Source organism: Amblyraja radiata, chromosome 19 (genome assembly GCF_010909765.2).
Source record: "Amblyraja radiata isolate CabotCenter1 chromosome 19, sAmbRad1.1.pri, whole genome shotgun sequence".
NCBI classification, from domain to species: Eukaryota; Metazoa; Chordata; class Chondrichthyes; order Rajiformes; family Rajidae; genus Amblyraja; species Amblyraja radiata.
Window position 1 is genome coordinate 29344533 of NC_045974.1, and position 23540 is coordinate 29368072.

General features: G+C 42.7%; 1 protein-coding gene across 4 annotated transcripts in view; it reads right to left on the bottom strand.

The window, feature by feature from the left end:
* Nucleotides 1-7050: 7050 nt before the first annotated feature.
* Nucleotides 7051-23540, bottom strand: part of tmem117 (transmembrane protein 117) — a 276064-nt gene continuing 259574 nt past the window's right edge. For 3 of the 4 annotated variants that reach the window (XM_033038139.1, XM_033038141.1, XM_033038140.1), the window contains exons 7-8: nt 13477-13606; nt 7051-8559 (exon numbers count right to left, since the gene is read on the bottom strand). In XM_033038139.1, the coding sequence (XP_032894030.1) occupies nt 7859-8559; nt 13477-13606 (831 nt within the window). In that variant the 3' untranslated portion in view covers nt 7051-7858. Of the gene's footprint in view, nt 8560-13447; nt 13607-23540 lie in introns of all 4 variants that reach the window. The other variant, XM_033038142.1, reaches the window with a different exon arrangement.

A 23540-nucleotide genomic window follows, 5' to 3' on the forward strand; every position in this document is an offset into this window, starting at 1 on the left:
GACACCACATCTCTGAAATAGCACAAAATGGAATTATTTTGAATAGAAATCCTAGTAGCCATTTACTACATCTTCCTGAAATGTTTCAAACTGCTTCCCAGAAAGTAAAGACCAACAATTAATGTTCAAAATTTGAAATAAGATGTTAAAGCTACTGAATCTAAAATCTTCTGCACCTTATGCTTTGTATGTTTGTCTTCCCAATTCAAGGCATTTATACAGACTGACAAGTTGAGTCTTTAAGGGCCTGTCCCACTGTCGACTGCTGGCACCCGTCATAGGTCGCCGAAATTTTCAACATGTTGAAAATTCAGCGGCGAGCAGAAAGACACTATGACTCTTTGGAGACCTCACACGACCATAGGAGACCTCTCAAGACCATACAGCCTGTATCTATTGCCTCAACCATTGATACGAGCCATAAGTTCAAATCTACCACCATGATAACTGGGGTATTTATATTCAAGAAGTTAAATAATTCGGATTGTGAGGAAAATATCTGGGTGACTACTACTCTCTCGCAAAGGAAATATACTGTATTTACAGTGCATTCAGAAAGTATTCAGACTCCTTCACATTTTGTTTTGTTACAGCCTTATTCTAAAACGGATTAAATTCATTTTTTTTATTATCAATCTACACACAATAAACAATATAAAATTGAAAACAGGTGTTTAAAAATGTTTGCAAAGTAATTAAAAAGAAATAACTGAAATATCACATTTATATAATTATTCAGACCCTTTGCGATGACTCTCAAAATTGAGCTTAGGTTCATCCTGTTTCCATTGAATATCCTTGAGATGTTTCTATAACTTGATTGGAGTCCACAAATGGTAAATTAAATTGATTGTACATGATTTGGAAAGGCACACACCTGTCTATTTAAGGTCCCGCAGTTGACAGTGCATGTCAGAGCAAAAACCAAGCCTCGAAGACGAAAATGTCCGTAGACCTCCGAGACAGGATTGTGTCGAGACACAGATCTGGGAAAGGGTATAAAACAATTTCTACAGCATTGCAGGTCCCGAAGAGCACAGTGGCCTCCGCCATTCTTAAATGGAAGAACTTTGAAACCACCAGGACTCTTCATAAAGCTGGCCGCCTGGCCAAACTGAGTAATCGGGGAAGAAGGGCCTTGGTCAGGGAGGTGACCAAGAACCCGATGGTCACTCTGACAAAGCTCCAGAGTTCCTCTGTGGAGATGGGAGAAACTTCCAGAAGGACAACTATATCTGCAGTACTCCACCAATTAGGCATTTATGGTAGAGTGGCCAGACGGAAGCCACTCCTCAGTAAAAGGCTCATGACAGCCCACTTAGAGTTTATCAACAGGCACCGAAACAAGAATGTCTGGTCTGATGAAACCAAGATTGAACTCTTTGGCCTGAATGCCAAGTGTCATGTCTGGTGGAAACCAGGCACCGCTCATCACCTGACTAAGACCATACCTACAGTGAAGTATGGTAGTGGCAGCATCATGCTGTGAGGATGTTTTTCAACGGCAGGAACTGGGAGACTCGTCAGGATCGAGGGAAAGATGAACAAAGCAAAGTATAGAGAGATCCTTGATGAAAACCTGCTCCAGAGCGTTCTGGACCTCAGAGTGGGGTGGAGATTCACCTTCCAACAGGACAACGACCCTAAGCACACAGCCAAGACAACACAGGAGTGGCTTCGTGACAAGTCTGTGAATGTCCTTGAGTGGCCCAGCTAGAGCACGGACATGAACCCGATCGAATATCTCTGGAGGGACCTGAAAATAGCTGTGCATCGACGCTCCCCATCCAACCTGACAGAGCTTGAGAGGATCTGCAGAGAAGAATGGGAGAAATTACCCAAATACAGGTGTGCCAAGCTTGTAGTGTCATACCCAAGAAGGCTGTAATCGCTGCCAAAGGTGCCTCAACAAAGTACTGAGTAAAGGGTCTGAATACTTATGTAAATGTGATATTTCAGTTATTTCTTTTTAATTACTTTGCAAAAATTTCTAAAAACCTGTTTTTGTTTATTTAATATGGGGTATTGTGTATAGATTGATGATAAAATATTTTTATAAGCCATTTTAGAATATGGCTGTAACGTAACAAAGTGTGGAAAATTTGAAGGGTTCTGAATACTTTCTGAATACACTGTATATGCAAAAAAAGGAGAGCTGCTGGAGGAACTTCAGCGGGTCAGGCAGCATCTGTGGAGGTAAATGGACAGTCAACATTTCAATTCAAGGTCCTTCATCTGGACGGTAAATATAAAATGCAATATAATTATTGTAGCCAGTTGCAACAAAATCAACAATTATTGAATAATTGTCAAAAAGTCGACTTCTTTAGACAGAATTTAGCTCCTTGACTGCGTGTTTCTGGGGATTTATAGAATGTCTTTGTAAATCATCTTAAATCAGGCAGAAATTTGGCCATTACCATAGTGAACTCAAGAGAAAAAACTGATTTGATAAACCAAGTTGGATTTAACCAGGTTAGCAGGGATTAAGCATGCAAACTGCAGTTGGATGCACTTGCAGAACTGATAAAGATTGCTTGTGACATAACTAACAGGCAGCTGTAAGACTGATAGCATTCCTTACCCTGTCTGCTGCACAGAACTCTGTACAAGAAAAATAATGCATACTCAAATTAATTTGGATGCTTTTCGAACCAAAGAACCCTATAATTATCTAATTTGATGGAATTTGCTTTCAGTTACTGCACTGTGCTACACCTCTAATTTGATTAGATGACTCGTAGAAAGGGAAAGTGATCATTAATTTATACTCAAAGTTACAATATCAGAAAAATAAGAGGTTAGTTATTCCTGTGCAAGTAAGTAAAAGACTAAATAAATACTTTAATATTCAGATGCTTCAGAAAAGATAACTGTTTTTATTGCAATACATTGAAGTTATCAACTCTTATCAAGATCGTATTAGATGCTCATGTATTAAAATTGCAATGCACAGAATAAAGAGCATTAACATTTAAAATAACTGAGAAAGAAAAATTGAAATAAATGGATAACTCTTTCACATAACTGACCGAACTATAATGGGCCATATGGCCTGCAGGGGCCTTTTAAAGAACTAAAGTATACTACTGATAGGTTGACAGACTTAATTTTATTGGTATTTGAATGTGTTTTCTAATCTGAATTGTGATCGGCCATTGCAATTGAACTTTCAAGTAAAGGGGCTGTCCCACTTGGGCGACCTAATTGGCGAGTTTAGAAGAGTTTGAAAAAATGACATGTTGAAGACCTCCTTCGACTATGTAGAAGACCTCCTTCCACCTCCTTCGACTATGTTGAAGACCAGCTTCGACTACCTACGACTACCTACGACTAACTTCGGGAAAATTGGACACCGAATAGTGGAGAGTGAAGGCGACCTCCTTCGATCTCCTTCGACCTCCCTTCGACTATGATGAAGACTATCTACGACTACCTTCGACTACCCTCGATTACCTACGACTAACATGCCGACTTACTGCGACCTACTACCACCACTACAACCTACTACGACTAAACTTATGAATAATAAAGTATACATTTTTCCATGGCAACCCTTTTTTACTCATGGGCATTTTTTTACATATTGAAAAAAACGCCGTGACCTAGCTGAGGCCTCGAGTACGCAGAGACCACTCTCAAGCTTGAAGGAGAGTTACGAAGACCTCGTGTCGACTATGCTGCGAGTATGAGTCGGGGGCAAACTCGCCAGAACTTGCGGATTTGGTTGCCCAATTGGGACAGGCCCTTAACTGTCGATGGCAAGACCTAGAATCCCTGTAAAATGGACCAACAACCTGTGCATTATTCAACTTGCAAATCCATTCACTGTACCACAAAGCAGGAACACTACAGTCTGCACGTCAGCTTCCACGACATTAAAGTATTATCGCTCCATTGCTCAAAAGACAGCATTAAATTGTCATATATAAGTTCAAGAAAATATCTCACTATCACCTCCTTGTCTTTCCACTGACTGGTTAGCCCACAACAAAAGTTTTTCACTGTACCTCTGTACACGTGACAATAAACTAAACTAAATTAAACTTGAAGACAAATAAAGATAGGTATTAAATACTAGCATTGCCATTGATACCCACATCTTGTTAAAAATAAGTGAAAGCTTTGTTCACAATGATAAGGCCCCTTTTAGTTAAGGTCCATGGAAGGTGCCAATCATTGGCCAGATGTCTTTCAGGCTTGCCATTTGGTAATATCAGCAGTATTGGACATATAATGGACGACTATGGGTGGACAAGAGGATGGGGACTGGACTTTGTGCCTTCCCCCACAGTGGGAATCACTGTGGGGGGATGTTTTGGTGTTGAATTTCTTTATGAATACTGTGTTGTATTTTTATTAGTGTGCTGCAAGGACATCAGAATTTCCCCTGAATAAGGGGATTAATAAAGTAATCAATCAATCAATCAATCAATTAATAAAGTAATCAATCAATAAGCACCCATTGGAATATCTGAATATCATCATCTGGCTCTCTGGTAACCTGGTCATGGCCAACACTGGCCAACACATGCCTGGAATAATTTTTAAAGTTAAATCCAAATTTCTGAACAAACTCATTCATATGTCCTGATATGTCTTTACACACAAGTAAGTAATTGTGGTTCAGACTCAAGAGTTTTGGTTAAAGACATGTTTGTTACCTAAATATCAACAGTGCAATAACCATTATGGACATACAATAGACATTTCTATTTGACTTTGGAAGGGTGTAGACTTAATTGGTGCATTCATCATCTAGTGTCATCCCTAATTGTTCCTGAAAATGGTGCGGCGAACTGACTAATGTTCTATGATTTGATTTTCTATGATTTGATAATGGTGTTTGGTATAGAGTTCCAGGATTTTTCAAGAAATAACTTTATGTTTCAAAGTTTGGATGGAGCTTGTAAGTGTTGCACTGCCATGTATCTGCTCTTCCATCCTTCCTCCTGGCACTGGATATAGTTTTGGAAGATGCGGCTGGGGAAGCCTTTGTGAGATACTGCAATGAATTTTATAGATATTACTAGACAAGTGGGACCCGTTGGGTCCCATTCTCACATGTGAGGCCTGGTCCCCCAACGCAATATTCCACCACTCACGCATAGCCCCCAACTGCGCAGGCGCGGCTGACGGGTTCCTGTTGTGACGCCCCTGATCCCCCCTCCTCCCCTCACCCACTCCACCCCTTGCCCCCCCCCCCCCCCACGCACTCACTCCATCCCCCGTCAACCCCCCACCCCCCACCCCCCCCCCCCCCCCCCCCCAATTCCACAGTGCTAGAACCAAACAAATTAATTATCATTCAAGTTCAAAGGTTTCAAAGTTCTTTTATTGTCACATATACCGATTAAGGTGCAGTGATATGCAAATTAACGTACAGCCATATGGAAAAAAAAAGCAACAAGATAACTACATAAAAGTCAACACAAACATCCACCACAGAAGATTCCCCACATTCCTCACTGTGATGGAAGGCAAACAGTCCAATTTTCTTTCTCTTTATTCTCCCACGGTCGGGGCAGTCGAACAATCCATTGGGGTGATCAAAGCTCCCGCAGCCAGCTATCGAAGCTCCCGCGTTGGGGCGGTCGAAGCTCCTGCGGCTTGGAGTTCCCGAAGTCGGTCTGTGACTAGAGACCACGAGCTCTGTGATGTTAAGTCCGCAGGCACCCGTGGTGGAGCTCTCAAAAGTCGGTCTTCAGCAAAGGCCGTCAACACCTCGATGTTAGGCCGCAGTTCGGACGGAGATACAATACAGAAAAAATTGCATCTCCGTCGAGGTAAGAGATTAGAAATAGTTTCCCTCAACCCCCATCCCCCTCATAAAACAAGCTAAAAAAAACTAATAACATACATTTAACACATACTAAAATAAAAGTGAATGAATGCCACAGCACCTGAACTGACTGCAAATCAACAAATGGCAAAAGAGGTGCACTAGTTTAGGTTAGAGATTCAGCGCGGAAACAAGCCCTTCGGCCCACTGGATCATCCCGTGACCAGCACTCACCCTGCATACTCGCACTATACTACACACTAGCGACCATTTATAATTAACCTATGAGCCAGCACCTTTGGAGTGTGGGAGGAAACTGGTGGGTGAATGGAAATAGCTTCCAGATGAAACCCACGCAGTCACAGGGAGAACATACAAACTCCGTACAGACAACACCCGTAGTCGGGATCGACCCCAGGTCTCTGGCGCTGCGGGGCATCAACTCTACCGTGGCACCACCGTGCTGATCATCCCACTAATCCACTGTGTAATCTAAATGTCAAACATACCAGAGTTAACCTGCACTCCACTTCCAATCATCCCTCACAACTCTTCTTGTGTATGCTTCAAGATTTAAGAGCCAGAATAGAATAAACAAAGTGATATGGTGGATACCAAGGGGTGAAATAGCCTGGTTCAAATCCCAGCATCAGATAACTACACTAAAGCTTTCTCCAGATGCCAAGTGGCTTATCTCAAACAGACTTGCTCTTGTGATAACACACTCTACCGACAAGACTAAGGAGAAAATGATTGGAATTCCAACACAAGCCATTGTCAGCATCTCTTACAAGCTACCTCAAGCCACTGGAACATAGATCCGTACAGAACGGATACAGGCCCAGCGACCCAAACTCGGCCATGGTCCAAGAAGCCCCATCCAAGCTAGATTCAGTCACTGAATCAAACAGCACAGCAACACGGCCTTTGGCCCACCCTACCCATGCTGACTAAAGTGCCCCATCTACACTACATCCACTTGTCCCATATCCCTCAGCTTTGGCCCATATTCCTCTAAATCTTTCCTATTCATGTACCTGCCCAAATGCCTTTTAAATGTAACCACAATACTTGCCTCAACTACCTCCTGTGGCAGCTCATTCCATATGCACATCTAGCGATGCTGGCTGACCCACTGAGTTACTCCAGCACAAAGAAGGAAGGGACAGACAGACTGTTGGCGGGGCAGCCATTGCTGACGCCACCCGGTTGGGGATTATTGTCAAAGATCATCTCAGTGAAGCTTCAAATAGAAAAGGAACACAAGATGAAAAGATTTCACTGTTTATTCGAGTATCTAGACGTATATATCAATACAGACAGTTGTTGTGCTTCAGTATACAGAGGTACAATGCAATTCTTAATATATATTCTCCTCATTTACTGCTGTGCACACAGGGCAGCAGTGTCTCTTTCCACCACCATCATTGCATTCTGTGGCAGACTGCCTGTTTAGCAAAATTAAGAGGTTAATCAACAAATCTTTATTCACGTGTGGTTCAGCCGTCACTACTGTCCACACCATTACCAATTAAGCAGTGATCATAATTAACACTCCCAGCAATATTTTCTGCCTCAGAAGAATGCAGCAAAGCACAAGGTATACCCCAATGGTCACAGAAGCAATCGCTTTAGATATTCAAGAACTGCTAATATTTTATATTTTGTGAAGGTGAAAATCTACAATTTTTTTGAAAACCTCCTTGAGACAATAGAATACAAAATGAATTTTCTCAAGGCACGATGTACAGTACTTATCATTTTAACCTCAATAGAGATTAATACAATATTACAGTACAATTTAATACAGCATTGAGACAAACCTTTGTGTTATTGCGAAAGGCAAGCTACATAGGAATGTCTAGGTATAGGCACAACATTATGCTTTTCTTAAAAAATAAAAGTGACTTTGTTCCATTGCAGAACCACCACCTACAGTACATTATTAGTTTGTTTTATTTTAAAACCTAGGTCAGTATTTTGTAAGTCAAAGTGACACACTAACACAAAATGTACAAAGATCTATAAATGTGTAAAAATGAAAAAGTAAATTCCTACTTAAGGCATGTGCTTGATTTAAGTCTTCGTCTCACCATTTTGGTCAGCTATTGTTTTTGCCAGTCGGTCAGGCAAAATAGGAGGGGGCAGAGGTTCAGAAGGCGGTTTTGTGTCAACTGTAGTGTTGCTTTGTGAATCCTTGAGGAAAGTGCCCTGGTCTTCAGTAGGTGAAGCAGGAGTAGTGCTGTGGACAATAACTGTGGCCACCTCCGTCCCTGTGGACATTGGTGATTCATTGTTTATAGTCATAGGCTTTGGTGTTTCTTCTCCAGGATCATTTAAATCTTTGCTAAATTCAGATGGTGATTTCCTTTTGATCTTTATATACAAATTATCCTGTTCATCGTTAATTAATTCGCTTTTCTGGAATCTCCCAAAAAACCAGATAAAGAAACCAAAGAGGATAAATGCCAAGATGCTTGGAACAAAAGCAAGACACTTGACTCCAAGTTTGACACCTGTATACCTGCTGTGCAAAAACATGTCACCATGAACATAGGTCCTGTTAGTCACTGGGTTAATATTAGTTGACCTCCATTCCCAATTTAGAGTGGTTTTGTTTAAATCCTTTAATGTCTCCATATCTTCCACCGTGTAGATTTTTTGACCAGGTCCCACATACTGACCATATTCCGCTGGCTGGTAAAATATTTGGTTCTTCCACATATTCAGGTCCAAAATCAATACAAGAAAGATGATGCCATAGTTAAACCATTTACCTGCAAACAAATGTGATGAATAACAGTAAGATTCCCTTAGAAAACCCTGCTTAAAGAATTTTCTTCAAACTGACAACAAAAAACAGCGTTAATTCTTGCATCAATAAGGCAATTTTTATGTGCAAAATATGGATTGTCTCCAAAGAAATTAAATTATATGCATGCTCTATTCCACTAAAACATAAATATTTATTGAGAATTGTATGAAGCTTGATTTTTCTATCCATTAATGCAGCTCACTGTCTGAGTATTAAAAGTCTTACTTCAGATTGCCAATGTACACAGACTTTTCATTTGTCAGCTTTTTGAACTAAATCATATGCCCTTGCATTGCTGTCACTGGCAAGGAATACATCAACTATTTTTGCATACAGCAAGGTCTTAAAAACAGTCATGACTTGAAAACCAGAGAATTTGCTCAGATAATGTGATTGCAGAGCTCAAGATTTATGGAGCCAGGGAAGTAGGGGATAAGCTTTGTTCTGCAGTATCCAAACCACTGTACTGTGCCAGGTGCCCAAAATGTGCAGGAATGCAAACTTCCTCAGGATGAAGGAGTCTTCTGCCACTGTGGCATTCATTAACAACCTGCGCTCACGGGAAGCCATGCTAGTAAATCCCAGTGCCACAAGCTCCTCAGCCAAGAAGATGAAACAATCTATGAATAAGTGCAGTCCCTGTTGCAACAGTGAGCAACACATTAGGAAGTACAGTAGAAAACTGCTGCAGCTGCTTGAAAACTAGACTGTAGATTCTGGGAATGGGCAAGCCTTTTCTCCTGCCCGGAAGCCTCCAACCCACTCAGACTGGCTAGTCATGGCCATAACAAAGCCTTTATAATGGAATGGTGCCAGCTGCATCACCCCATTTCGCACGTGTGCGGACGTGGCGTCGAAGGACGAGAAGCCGAAGAAAAGAAGTGGAAGCCAAATAACCGAACGGAAACAAAGCCGAAGCGCCAAATAACCGAAAGCGTACAAAGCAGAAACGTCAACAAACCGAAAGGGTGGGATGCCTAAAAGCAAACTAACTGAAAGGGCGGGACGCCTAAAAGGCAACTAACCGAAAGGGTGGGACGCCTAAAAGCAAACTCACCGAAAGGCCCCTCTGCCGAAACGCCAACTCACCAAAAGGCTGCGTCGCCTGCAAGCCAACTCGCTGAATGACCGCTGTGCCGTATAGTCAAATAACAGACATGGCGATGCCGGGGGGGGGGGGGCGGGACTTATCAGCAATTGGTCCAGACACAAGCGTCCATCACATCACTGGCCGATGGAGACGGGAGGGTGGGGGTCATTTTTCCACACAAGCCATAGGTGACTGGGCACTCTGAACCCGAGCACCAAGTTGTAAGCGGCCGAAGGAGCACATCCCTCGGGGCAGCCCCCACTCTCCCACTGCCACGGCCGCCCTCCACCTCGTCTCCCCCGTGTGGCCGCACTGTGATGGGCTGTGTGTCGGTCGGATGATGGCGACAGTCGACTGATTGCTGCCGGTAGTTGGATTCCCAGATGGCCGGCGGTCTGGATTAATGCTGGATAGGCTGTTGAGCCAGGGTTGCCCCCGAAACACCTCCAACAATGAGATGGATATTCCCGCTGTCAAAGAGCGCGGCGCTGGTCACCTGCCGCCTCTGACCAACTTGCAGCAGCAACGCCAGTGGCAGATTGAGTCGGTGAAGAGTTTGCATAGTGGGTGAGTGCGGTGCTCCGCTGCTGGGCAGCATCACCCCCGCTATTCCCCCTCCCCCGGTGGCATTACCCCCGCTATTCCCCCCTCCCCCGGTGGCATCACCCCCGCTATTCCCCCTCCCCCAGTGGCATTACCCCCGCTATTCCCCCTCCCCCGGTGGCATTACCCCCGCTATTCCCCCTCCCCGGTGGCATTACCCCCGCTATTCCCCCCTCCCCCGGTGGCATCGGCCACACTATCCCCCCCATCCCCCGGTGGCATCGCCATTACCACCCCCGTTATCCATCCCCCCACTTAATTAACCAGGTTCCTGAATGTAAGAACTATTTATACTATTTATTTAAATCAGTAACTCTTTTTTGAGTTTTAATGCCGACCCCGTCCTGTGGGAAGGGCTTGCGGCAGCTGGTTTCATAGTGCCTTCATTGTTGGTAGGTGCTGATCTTTCACCTCTGCTCCACCCGGCACTGCCGACACACAGTCCATCACAGTGCGGTCACACGAGGGAGACGAGGCGGAGGGCGGCCATGGGAGAGTGGGGGCAACGCAGCCTTTCGGTGAGTTGGTGTTTCAGCAGAGCGGCTTTTTGGTAAGTTTCCCCTCTTACCGAAGGCATCCCCTCTTTCGGTTAGTTTGCTTTTAGGCTTTGTTTCCGTTCGGTTATTTGGCTTCAATTCTTTGCTTCGGCTTCTCGTCCTTCGACACCACGCCCGGGTACCCAGTTCGCATAAGGGTGTCAGCAACTAAATGCCGGAAAAAGCATTGACCATTAGGTTTTGGAAGCTGTTTGAATTCTGGTGAATTCTGAAGTTGCTAATTCAAGCCTCCATCTTTAACAATCAATTAAACCCCATAAATTAATACAAAGTTACTTCAACTTGTATGATGATCATAGTTTGCAGCACTGAGCTCCAATTTTATGTTGTTGAGGCCAGAGCCAGTTGTGGCCAGAATAGTGATGCCACATCTGACATTGGACTAACATGGACAGTATTTGGAAGAGCAGAATACAAAATGCTGGAGTAATCTAGTGGGTCAGGCGGCATCAGTGGAGGGAAAGGATAAGCCATGTTTCAGGTCGAGACTTTTAACTTCACTTTGGACGTTATAGAAACATAGAAACATAGAAATTAGGTGCAGGAGTAGGCCATTCGGCCCTTCGAGCCTGCACCGCCATTCAATATGATCATGGCTGATCATCCAACTCAGTATCCCGTACCTGCCTTCTCTCCATACCCTCTGATCCCCTTAGCCACAAGGGCCACATCTAACTCCCTCTTAAATATAGCCAATGAACTGGCCTCGACTACCCTCTGTGGGAGGGAGTTCCAGAGATTCACCACTCTCTGTGTGAAAAAAGTTCTTCTCATCTCGGTTTTAAAGGATTTCCCCCTTATCCTTATGTCACTCAGGAACAATCAATCAATCAATCCAGGTTAAAGTTAATTCTGCGAGACATTTGCATTTAAAAATGGGCACTAATCAATCCATATTTTAGGTTCACACTCAGTGACTAATATCTTGGCACTCATTTAGCACTAGAAGCTGTTCCTGTCCCTATCTTTGGACAGAATTCACCAATAACAATTTACCAAATACATTTGTTTCCACAAGATGAAAAACAAAATGAAAGTAACTTCAAATATCCAGCCAGTAACTTTTTAATCAGTATTTTAATCATAGCACATGCTCAGCACAGGAACAAGCCATTCAGCCCACCATGTCTGGGGCAAACATGAAACCAAACTAAACTAATCCCAACTACCTGCATATGGTCAGTATCCCTCAATTCTCTGCCTGTTCATTTGTCTGTCCAATTGCCTCTTGAATGTCGCTATCCTGTCTTCTTTCATCACCTCCCATGGCAACATGTTGTCTGAGTACCAACCACTCCCAGGCTGAAACTTTGAACCATACATCTCCATTAAACTCCCCCCTCTCACCTTAAATCCATGCCCTCCAGTACTTGACTGGGAAAAAGACTCTGGCCATAGATGCTGCCTCACCCGCTGAGTTTCTCCAGCATTTTTGTCTTCCTGGCCATCGATGCTATCTGTGTTTCTGATAATTCAATAAACTTCTATCAGGTCATCCCTCAGTCTCCAACCATCCAGGGTAAACAATCAAAGTTGGTCCACACTCTCCTTATTGCTCATGCACTCCAAACCAGGCAACATCCTGGTGAACCTGTTTTGCATCCCTCCAAAGGCACTGCACCCTTCCTACCATGTGGCAACCAGAACTGCACACATTACTCCAAATGTACCCTATTATAGCCACAACACTACTTCCCACCTTATATAGTCAGTGCCCCAACTGATAATGTAAGCAAGCATGCCAAAGTCTTCTTAACCATGCTACCCACTTGTGTTGCCACTATCAGGGAGCTATGTGCATCAATGTTCCCAAGGGTCTTGCCATTTACTGTATACTTTCCTCTTGCATTATAATTGCATCTCAGGATGTCATTAAATTAGAAAGGCTGCAAAGAAGATTTTGAGGTTGTTACTGGGAATGGAGGGTTTGAGTTATAAGGAGGGGCAAGATAGGCTAGGATTGATTTTTGCCTGGAGCATAGGAGGTGAAGAGGTGACCTTATAGAGGTATATAAAATCACAAGGGGCAATGATGAGGTGAATAGCCACAGTATTTACACCAGGATAGGGAAGTCTAAAACTAAAGGGCATAGGTTTAAGATGAAAGTTGCAAGATTTAAAAGGGACTGGAGGGCTGATTTCTAGAGGATTGTGAGTATATGGAGCAAGCTAGCAAATAAAGTGGTAGATGCGGGTACAATTGCAATGTTTAAAAGACATTTGGACAGGTTCTTGGATAGGAAAGATTTAGAGGGATACTCTCCAACTGCAGACAAATGGGACTAACTCTGGAAGGAGACTAGATTAGCATGGACAAGATGGACTGAAGCTCTATCACTATATTTGACCTCCCAATTATACACCTCACACTTATCCAAATTAAACATCATCTGCCATTTACATGTCCAAATTTCCAACTGATCTATACCCTGCTGCATCATTTGACAGCCATCCTACAATTCCACCTACTTTTATGTCTCATAGAATCAATTATTACATCAAATAATGAGTAAGGGCAGTTATATTCTCCAGTCAGCAGGGTAATAATTAATTGGACATAATTCAGTACTAAGTTTAAGCATTTCTATTACAAATCCTACCTCCACTATTTTCTACATAGCGTTCGTACCTGTGATACAAATGGTATATTCATTCTTGAATAACTTCTTGAAGTGAGGCAGTCTTAATTGAATATGTGAGGTGGGAAGACCAGGAAGATTGATTTCCAAATTTCCCATAAACTGTGGAAACTCCCAATCCTAAGAAAAGAAAACACAAATAATTGTCACCAAACTATTGAATAATTTAGTGGATATGATAAATGAGAAACCTATTCAGATGCCCTGAAATCCTTGTTTCATATTGTGCTTCTATTGAACATATTAAAATATGAGATGCCTATCCCTAGTGACACCTCCACTTTTGATTACTCCTTATATTCCTTCTGGTTAATTGTTTTTTTTAAAATAAATAATTTACTGCGCCAATAACTCTATACATACTTTTCATATCAAGACAAAATATTGTCTTAGTCCAAAGTGTTAATGAACTTCTAAAGGACTTTTTTTGAATAATTATACTAAAATATTTCAGTATATCATCACTCAAAATTATGAATCAACATACAGCAAAGTAATCATTTTTTCATTTGTTTCAATTAGTCAGAATTGTCAATTAACCAGAAATGTTAGATACCTCCCCAGGTACTCCTTTGTGATTGGAATAACCTTGGGTTAGTATTCCCATAAATTGATGAGCATGTTACATTTTTCAAGAATGCTTCAAGGGTGGCCCACTGGAAATGGTTCAATGCATTGGACTCTATGAGGAGTCTTTCCATTAGGAGTAATTATATCAGGCAAGCAAATAATGCAATCCAGTCACTGGAGCTGGTTGAGCATGATCAGCAGTCTCAGTGTTGGGGACGCTGCTCCAAGCGAAGACACTCTCGTTGATTTGTCTACCCTGCAGTGGATTTGGAAGATTCTGAACAGGCAGCATTGATAATACTCCTCCAACATTTTTAAGTGGCTGCTACAGATTGTCCATGTCTGGAAAACATACAGGTGGGCAGAGATCACTGTTACTTGGTACATCTTGAGCTTGGTGCTAGGGTTGAGGTTTTGAATCTTCAAACACTCTTTTTCTCTGGCAGTTGGCACATTGAAGGGAATAATGAATTGCACCAACAATGTCAGAATTAAGTGGATGAACCAGGAATATGGAAATTAATTCACATTATTCAGGGACTCATCATGGTTACCTCCAGGATTATTTAAAGCAAACATCAACTACTTGTATGTTAGTTACTGATTTATTTCTGCTGGATATTGATAGATTCTAGAGTTGATATTCCAGAGCTAACAAAATCTAATGTGTGGAGGCAGGCATGGAAAGACCGACTTCAAAATGTAAGCACAAACCTGTTGTTTCTTGACTTAGGTCCGAGTCTATGTGTCCATGATACTGCTGTAAGCAAGATTTTTCATTGTACTGTATCACACCGTACGTGCATAGGACAATAAATCAGGCTCCACTTGAGCTGACTTGACTAGGATTCTCCAACACACATTGTGCTTGACACGCAGCAGCACTGGGAGAATGAGAAGAGAGCATGCAGGGAGGGACAGGTTGTTAAAAGATGATCAGATAAGCAATCTGCTGGAACCCATCCTCGCATCTGGGGATTAATTCTCGTCCTCAAACTCTGCAGGAAACAGTGTGAGGCATCTGTGCTGTAGTATAGTTGTAATCAATGAAATCTGCCAACTACTACAACAGCATTGCACCTCCCCACTTACATAGTGCAAACTGGTTTTAGGAAGTTGGGTTAGTTTCTTATTATGCTCCTTTTTCATAAGTGCAGCCACACAACAGTGCTGGCTGCCTGCTGCAATGTTGGCAACTATCAGGCACCATGGTGTTGATTTGGTTTTGGCAGAAGAACCAACAGACACGGGTTAGTCCTTCATTGAATTGTGGGGTATATTGAATTTAATGATCCCATCAAATGTTTTATTTAACTGAAGGCCCAGGTCCATTTATTTACACAATTACAAGCATATTGGATTTGTGAGAACTCAGCCCAAAAATCTGGCTTCCTGCTGTCTTCGTCATAATTCTTCCAATGTAACTACATTATGTAGTTACAATTAGATATGGCATGTGGATTAATCTCTCCAGCTCCAAAAGGTGCAGAGGCAATTATAAAACTGTCCCAAAATTCCAAATGATGGCAATGTCCATTGGCAAATACTTCTATAACAGAGAGAGAAGCAGTGCCTTACAGGCAAATTACCTACACGTCAGCTTAGGAAAGGAGCCCCAAAAACATTCTTCAACCATTTGAACAGCTTGGTAAAGAATACAGACAGAATCAGGAAAATGAACATAATAAGAAATGCCATCAACTACACATTACATTAATGTACACCAACCAAATTATTAAACCTGGCAATCTGACCTGAAACCTACCTTGATGTATCAAAGCTACCTAGCAATACATTTAAGAAATAATAATATTGCTTGCACTGAAGCTGAAAATGAAGGATAAATCTAAGAATTCAAAATTGAGGCTTGCTACAGGTTACTATCAATAGATATATGACCAATGCAAACATGCTTTTTTTTATTGAGCAGCAATCTGGCCAATAGATTTATGATCGATGCAAACATGCTTGATTTTACTAATCAGCAATCTGGGAACTGTTCAGGATTTCTTCATTTCCCCCAGCAATTCCTATTGTATTCCGTGAGTATGCACAGTTTCTGCAGTTGCTTTCTGCAGTACCGTTTGATTTTATCCCCCCTTCCTATCATCTGCCATTACAGTTTGATAAAGACCAATGGAACCTCTGTCAATCGGCCTCTCTCAGAGACATTACTGACAGGATTTCTGTGTTGAAATTGATTTTTTAATCCCTATGATCTTACTTTTCTTCAGATCAACATGGGAAGTGTGTAGGTAAAGTAAGATCATTAGTATAAACAGGACCATAAAAGTAATATCTGACCAGCATTTCAGCAGCAAGGCTATTAGCTCGCTAATCTTGCTGTGATATGTGGAAGTCCAGAAATTACATTTAGTGTATCCCACTTCCCCTGAGAGCATGATGAGCATACCCTTCAGAAATTACTGTTCTTTGTTTTGTTTAGTTTAGTTTAGATACAGCATGGAAACTTGCCCTTCGACCCACTGAGTCCACTGTCGACCAGCAATCCCATACACCAGCACTATCCTGCATACTAGGGACAAATTACACTTTTTATCAAAGCCAATTAACCAACAAACCTGTACATCTTTGGAATGTGTGAGGAAACCAGAGCACCTGGAGAAAACCCACGCAGTTCACAGGGAGAACGTACAAACTCCATACAGACAGCACCTGTAGTCAGGATTGAACCCGATCTCTGACGCTGTAAGGCAGCAACTCTACCACTGCGCCACCATGCCACCTGTGCCATTCTGAAGAGACCTTGATGTACTTACAAGCTACTCTTATTATTTAAAGAACTATGCTTTGTTTCAATGGGGTGTGCTTTTTCTTAGTGACCAACTATGCTACAATTACTAGCTATAAATCATTCTAGCCTGTAATTTTGTTTTAACCATGTGGATGGGCATTCCCCAAGGCTCAATTTACGACATGAATATTCCCTTCTTCATATAAAGCAGATGCAGAATAAATTTAATCAGGTCTATTCAGATGGATGAATCGATATTACTTTCCAATGAAAATATTCATCACAAAAATTATCTTCAGTTATTACATTTAGTGTGAATTTTATGGGAGAGTGCACTTTGCAGGTTGAACATTTTTCTAAAGTTCTCCCTAGCTCAGAACTTTTCTGTATTTTATTTTAAATTATTCTGCCAAAATGCAACATTTCATATTATCTTTGAATGATACAATGGGTATAGCAGAGAAGAAGGCCATTTGGCTCACCATGTCCGCATTGGTTCACTACTATGACTGCACACCAACACACAGTACAAACCGGATCATCAAGTTTGCGGATGACACGACTGTGGTGGGGCTGATAAATAACAACGACGAGTCTGTCTACAGAGATGAAGTCCAAAAACTGACTGTCTGGTGTACTAAAAATAACCTGCTACTCAACCCAACAAAAACAAAAGAACTGGTTGTTGACTTCAGGAGGAAGAGGAGAGAGGAACCTGCTCCTCTCTACATCAAAGGAGACATGGTGGAGAGAGTCACTGACTTTAAGTTCCTGGGTATATACATCTCCCAGGACCTCAAATGGCAAATGAACACAGTCACTCTCGTGAAGAAGTCACAGCAGCGGCTGTATTTCCTGAGGTCTCTGCGGAGAGCAAACGTTTCACAGCCGCTGCTGCTGTCCTTCTACCGGTGCGCCGTGGAAAGTATCCTCTCCTATGGCATCCTGGTGTGGTTTGCTAGCTGCATTGTGGCTGAGAGGAGGGCGCTGCAGAGAGTTATAAACAATGCACAGAGCATCACAAACGTTCAACTGCCCTCCCTGGATGACATATACAGGGCCCGATGCTTGAGCCAGGCCACAAACATCAAGCAGGACACATCCCACCCTGCCAATAACCTTTTCACTCTGCTACCCTCTAGGAGGCGATTCAGGTCTCTGAAGGCTCGCACCGGTAGACTAAAAAATAGTTTCTACCCATGTGCGATAAAAGAACTTAATTCTAACAGAGAACACTGGGGAAGCACAATATAATTCGGGGTGCAAGATAATGCGCAATATTATTTTAAAATATTTTTAATACCTATTTATTTATTTTTTTTACTGATATGTGTATATGTGAGTCAATGGCTGTTGTGTTTGTTCTTTTGAAACCGAATGAGATGCAATGGAATTTCGTTGCACAGTATTGTGCAATGACAATAAACGTATTCTATACTAAAGAAACTGTCTAGCTCCATCTGCTGCCTCTTGCTCTCTTGCCTTTTTCTTCACAAATTTATCCATGTTTACGCAAATTTCCCCACATAAATGTCAATTTCCCCCCTTGAATCTGCCGCTAACGTCAGCAGGCATTACGTTAAACCACACGTTGTATGTCACACATAATTATTTTTCCTTTTGTTTTATGCCTTGACCCTTCCACCTATAGTCTCCCTCTACCATTTACTCTCTCCGCTCCCTCACCATTTTATTAACGTATTAAATCTCCCATCCACTATCTCGTCCTAAAGAAAACAGTCCCCGCCTCTTCAATATATCCTTATAAGTGCAGTCCTTCATCCTAATGAGCACAATTGTAAATCTTTTCATGATCCTCTGTATGCGTTTATATATTCTCGTGAAGAATATGGGCGGGGCGCTACTCTGTGAGCGATATGGGCGGGGCGCTACTCTGTGAGCGATATGGGCGGGGCGCTACTCTGTGAGCGACTCGCGGCGCACTGCTCCCGTATGTTTGCATGTTTTCTGAGTTGTTTGGTGTTTTTCTGAGAGTCATTAAGTGCGGTATTTAACGACAGCAAGTATGACTACCACGGTCAAGTATTTAGCGAGGTTGTGTGTCCTGACCGCCTTTCTGGAACCAGTATTTGCGATATGTATTACACCGGCAAATCCCATGACACGCCATGGAGGGAGGCTCACCTACTCACGGGACACTTTGCTGGATCTGCGGCCTGCTCCCCTGGTTCTACAAGCGACACCTTCTTCCCTGAATGGGATTCCTCAGCTACAGAGGAATCATTACATCAAGCGCATTCGTAGGAAAAGGGGATCCAGAGGAGGAATACGGAACAGAATGAGGAGATGAGGTAGGAGGCTGCCACTACCTGCAATAATTCTCTCCAATGTGCGGTCACTAGGCAACAAAATAACTGAACTTTCCGCACTCACCAAACTTGACTCAGACTACTGTCAAACAAGTCTCTTTTGCTTTACGGAGACATGGTTGTCAGAAGAAATAACCAATGTCGACATTGATGGATTTAAGATCATCCGTTTTGATAGAGACACTAGGATGACGCGGAAGTCGATTGGGGGCGGGCTCTGCATGGCTGTCAACACAGAGTGGGCTGTCAACTTCACTGTCAGAGAGACTGAATGCAGCAAACACCACGAAATCATGACGGTGTTGTTCAGGCCTCACTACCTTCCCCGTGAATTCACACAGATTACAGTTATCCTAGCGTATGTCCCTGGACCTGATAACGCATTTGCAGCGGAGCGCATTGCTGACTGTTTCAACAGAGCAGCGATCAGCCTGTCTTCCTGCTTGGGGATTTTAACAGATGCGATGTCACCACACTGCTTCCAAACTTGGAGCAGTATGTCACCACACCTACCAGACTTGACAGAACGCTGGATCTGTGTTTCGGTAACATACCGGGAGCCTATGTCTCAAAGCCCCGCCCACCACTCGGTCGCTCCGACCACAATGTCATTCTGCTGCTTCCAAAATACAGACAAAAACTAAAAACAGAAGATATACAAACAAAAACTATTCAAGTCTGGAACGATGACTCTATCGATGCAAATTTAGGGGCTGCATGGAGATCACTGACTGGGAAATATTTTTCCAAAGTTGTGAGGGAGACCTAAATCTGCTGACAGACTCTATCTCCTCCTATTTGTTATTCTGTGTGGACGCTGTTATACCAACAAAACAGGTCAAGCTGTACCCTAATAACAAGCCTTGGGTTACCAAGGACCTGAAGCAGTGTCTTAATAACAAAAAAGTGGCATTCCTACAGGGAGACAAACACAGAGTAAAACAGTATAATAGTGAGTTGAGAAGGAAGACCAGGCTGGCCAAACTCCACTACAAAAACAAAGTGGAGGAAAAATTCACCACTGGCAATGCAAGGGAGGCATGGCAGGGACTTAACACCATGATGGGCAGAACCCAGAAACCGGCCCTGATCCAATGCTCTGACCCCTGCCACCTTTGCTGAGCAACTCAACATCTATTACAGCAGGTTTGACAGGACACACCCCCAGAATGACTGGACCCTCACCAGCAGTTCATCAATCACAGTGGATAAAAGGAAGGTTACATCTATACTGGGCCGCATCAACCCTCACAAAGCTTCTGGCCCGGACAGGCTCAGGGGCAAGGTGCTGAGGGAATGCTCAGTTCAGCTGGGTGATGTCATCACTCAGCTATTCCAGCATCTCCTTGACTCCAGCTGTGTCCCACGGATGTGGAAGGAGTCCACACTTATACCGGTGCCGAAGAAATCTAACGCCAGAGAGATGAAGGACTTCAGACCGGTGGCACTCACATCCATTCTTTCCAAGTGTATGGAGAGGGTGGTAAGTGATCACCTCACTGCTATGGTGGTGGACAGGCTTGACCCACTCCAGTTTGCCTATAAGGCAAGGCGTGGGGTGGAGGATGCCTGTTTGACTCTCCTGGACACAGTTAGCAGACAGCTGGACTCCCCACACCCCCACACACGGATTTTATTTATGGACTTTTCTTCCGCTTTTAACACAGTCAACACGGTCACCCTCTGCAACCGCCTTCTGGATCTACAAGTCAACCCATCACTTATCCTGTGGATAAAAGACTTCCTGCAGGACCGGCCTCAGCATGTGGTGGTAAATGGTTTTAAATCCAAGAACATGATTTTAAACACTGGTGTCCCCCAGGGTTGTGTTTTATCACCGATTTTATTTTCCATTTACACAAACAACATAACAAACAATAACAGTGAAATTTCCCTTTTTAAGTATGCAGACGATATGGCCCTGGTGGCCCACATCAAGGATCACACTTCTCTGGCTGCCTACTATCAGCAGGTCAGCACCCTGATGCTGTGGATCAAAGAGAGCTCTCTGGAGCTTAACATCTCCAAGACCAAGGAGCTGTGTTGTGGGGGGAGGCGAACATCTTCCCCCCAACCTCTCTTTGAACCTCTGAGGCTGAATGGGCAGACAGTTGAGCAGGTAGAGGCCTTTAGATACCTGGGCACAGAGATTGACACCCGCCTGTCCTTCTCCCAGCACACAGACTCTGTGTACAAGAAGGCACAGCAACGCCTGTTCCTGCTGAGGAAACTCAGGAGCTTTGATGTCAGACAGGACATTTTAACAGCTGTCTATAAATCACTTATAGAATCTGTACTCACCTTTAACATCACATCCTGGTTCACCCTCACCTCTGTTAAAGACAAATCAAAGCTTTCCCGGATCATCAATCAAGCAAGCAAAATAACTGGCAAAACTCAAAATCAATTATCAGTACTTCACACCCAGGCAGTTAAAAGGAAAGCCAACCTCATTACACAGGATCCCAACCACCCCCTGCACAAGTCCTTCCAACTTCTGCCATCAGGCCGCCGATATAAAGTCCCCCTATCCAAGAAAAACATCCACAAAAACTCATACATACCCATTGCCATAAACAGCTTAAATTAAAAATGAACAAGGGACAAATTAACCCTGACGTACTGTCACTTTACACGTATCCACAACTTTTATCTTGTCTATTTTTATAGTTTTTAATCTTTATACTTGCTTTTAAGATCTATACACACTGTGTGTGCTCGCAGAAATCTGTGTTGTATGGCTGCTTATCAGTACATTGTCCTGTTTGTATGTTGAGCCACGTCAAAGAAGATTTTCTGTTACGACAGACAATAAAGTTTTCTGAATCTGAATCTGAATCTGAATTCATATAATCTGGGGACTGGAACCAAACACAGTACTCTGGATGAGGCAAGTATTTCATAATAGTTCAGCAGAATGAATATTTAATGTACCTGTCATCAGTCTCATTAAATACTACATTTTGACAGATATCATAACAACTCTGCTGCAAGAAAAGGCATCATAGGAAAGAGAAAAAAGGTCAGGAAGAGAATCCTCTAACATCAATCCTCTGATCACATACAAAATCTGCTTTGGGAGGTAAAAGCAGATATTTGAGATAGGCAACTTGGGACAGTTATCATAAGTAATAATCTCCCCCTCTGCTTTCTTGTCCCAACTCCAATTTCCAGGCAGCTTCAGTTAACTTAGCATAGAATCTAAATTTCTAGAAAGTAGTTGAGTAATACACAGAGTCTGCAAACACAGGATCGCTGAATTTTAAAGCTTAATCTTGTGAGACTGAGAGCTTAAATTTCCAGCCAGCTACAGGACTGTGCAAGCAACTAATTCTGCAGAATGATGGAGACAAGGTAGAATATAGCAGTACTTCAGACCATAATCAATATCCTCATATTGCCCAGTATTATCACTGTACACAATTTATTTTTTGAACATGTAGTAAACTGAAGAGCCAGTGTCAGAAAAATTCAGGTAATTCAGTAACATAGACTTTTCTTGGATTACTTCATTTGAAGAATACATTGCCAGCCACACGTCAACTTCTGTTAAGCAAAAGCAAATCCTTGCAACAATAAAGCGAGCAGTGAAGGATGCCTTTTTTAATATTTTGAATACAAGAATCAGATTATGTTGGTTTTGAACATTATTCGCCTGGAATCTGACTTCCTAATGTGTGAGGCAACTTTAAAAAGGACCTGGACTTAACACCTTCAAATCCTGTTATGTTGAATATGGATCTGTGACAGTAGATAGCTGGAATTACTGAAGGCGCATGTGATTGCTGACCAGAATATAAAATAGTGTACATTGAGTATTTCCAGCATTTTCTATTTTTTTTATTTATTCTGTTGAAATAAACATTTTCCCCAAGGAGAAGCAAATTTTGTTCACTGCACCACAAGAAATCTAACTAAGGGGTAGCACAATGGAAGAGTTGCTGCCTCACTCCACCAGAGAATCAGGTTCAATCCTGCCTATGGGCGCTGTCTGTAAGGAGTTTACACATTCTCCCTATGACCACGTGGGTTTCCTCGAGATGCTCCGGTTTCCTCCTATATTCTAAAAACGTGCGGGTTTGTGGGTTATTTGGCTTCTGTAAAATGATAAATTGTCACTAGTGTGCAGGATAGTGCTCGTGTACAGGGTGATCACTGGTTGGTGTGGACCCGATGGGCCAAGGGCCTGTTTCCATGCTCGAAAGTCTAAAGTCCAGTTTAAATTGAATAATGTTAATAGTGCGCATGAGTGACCCAGTGGAATGTTTGCCTTTGTCTTCTAGGGCAATTTGCTTTGTGCTTGGTCATCAAACCCTCTCCTTGAGAATGAATGATACAATAGTCCAATTACAAGCCCATGCCACATATAAAATCAGCTTCTGGCAGCTGCAAAAACCAG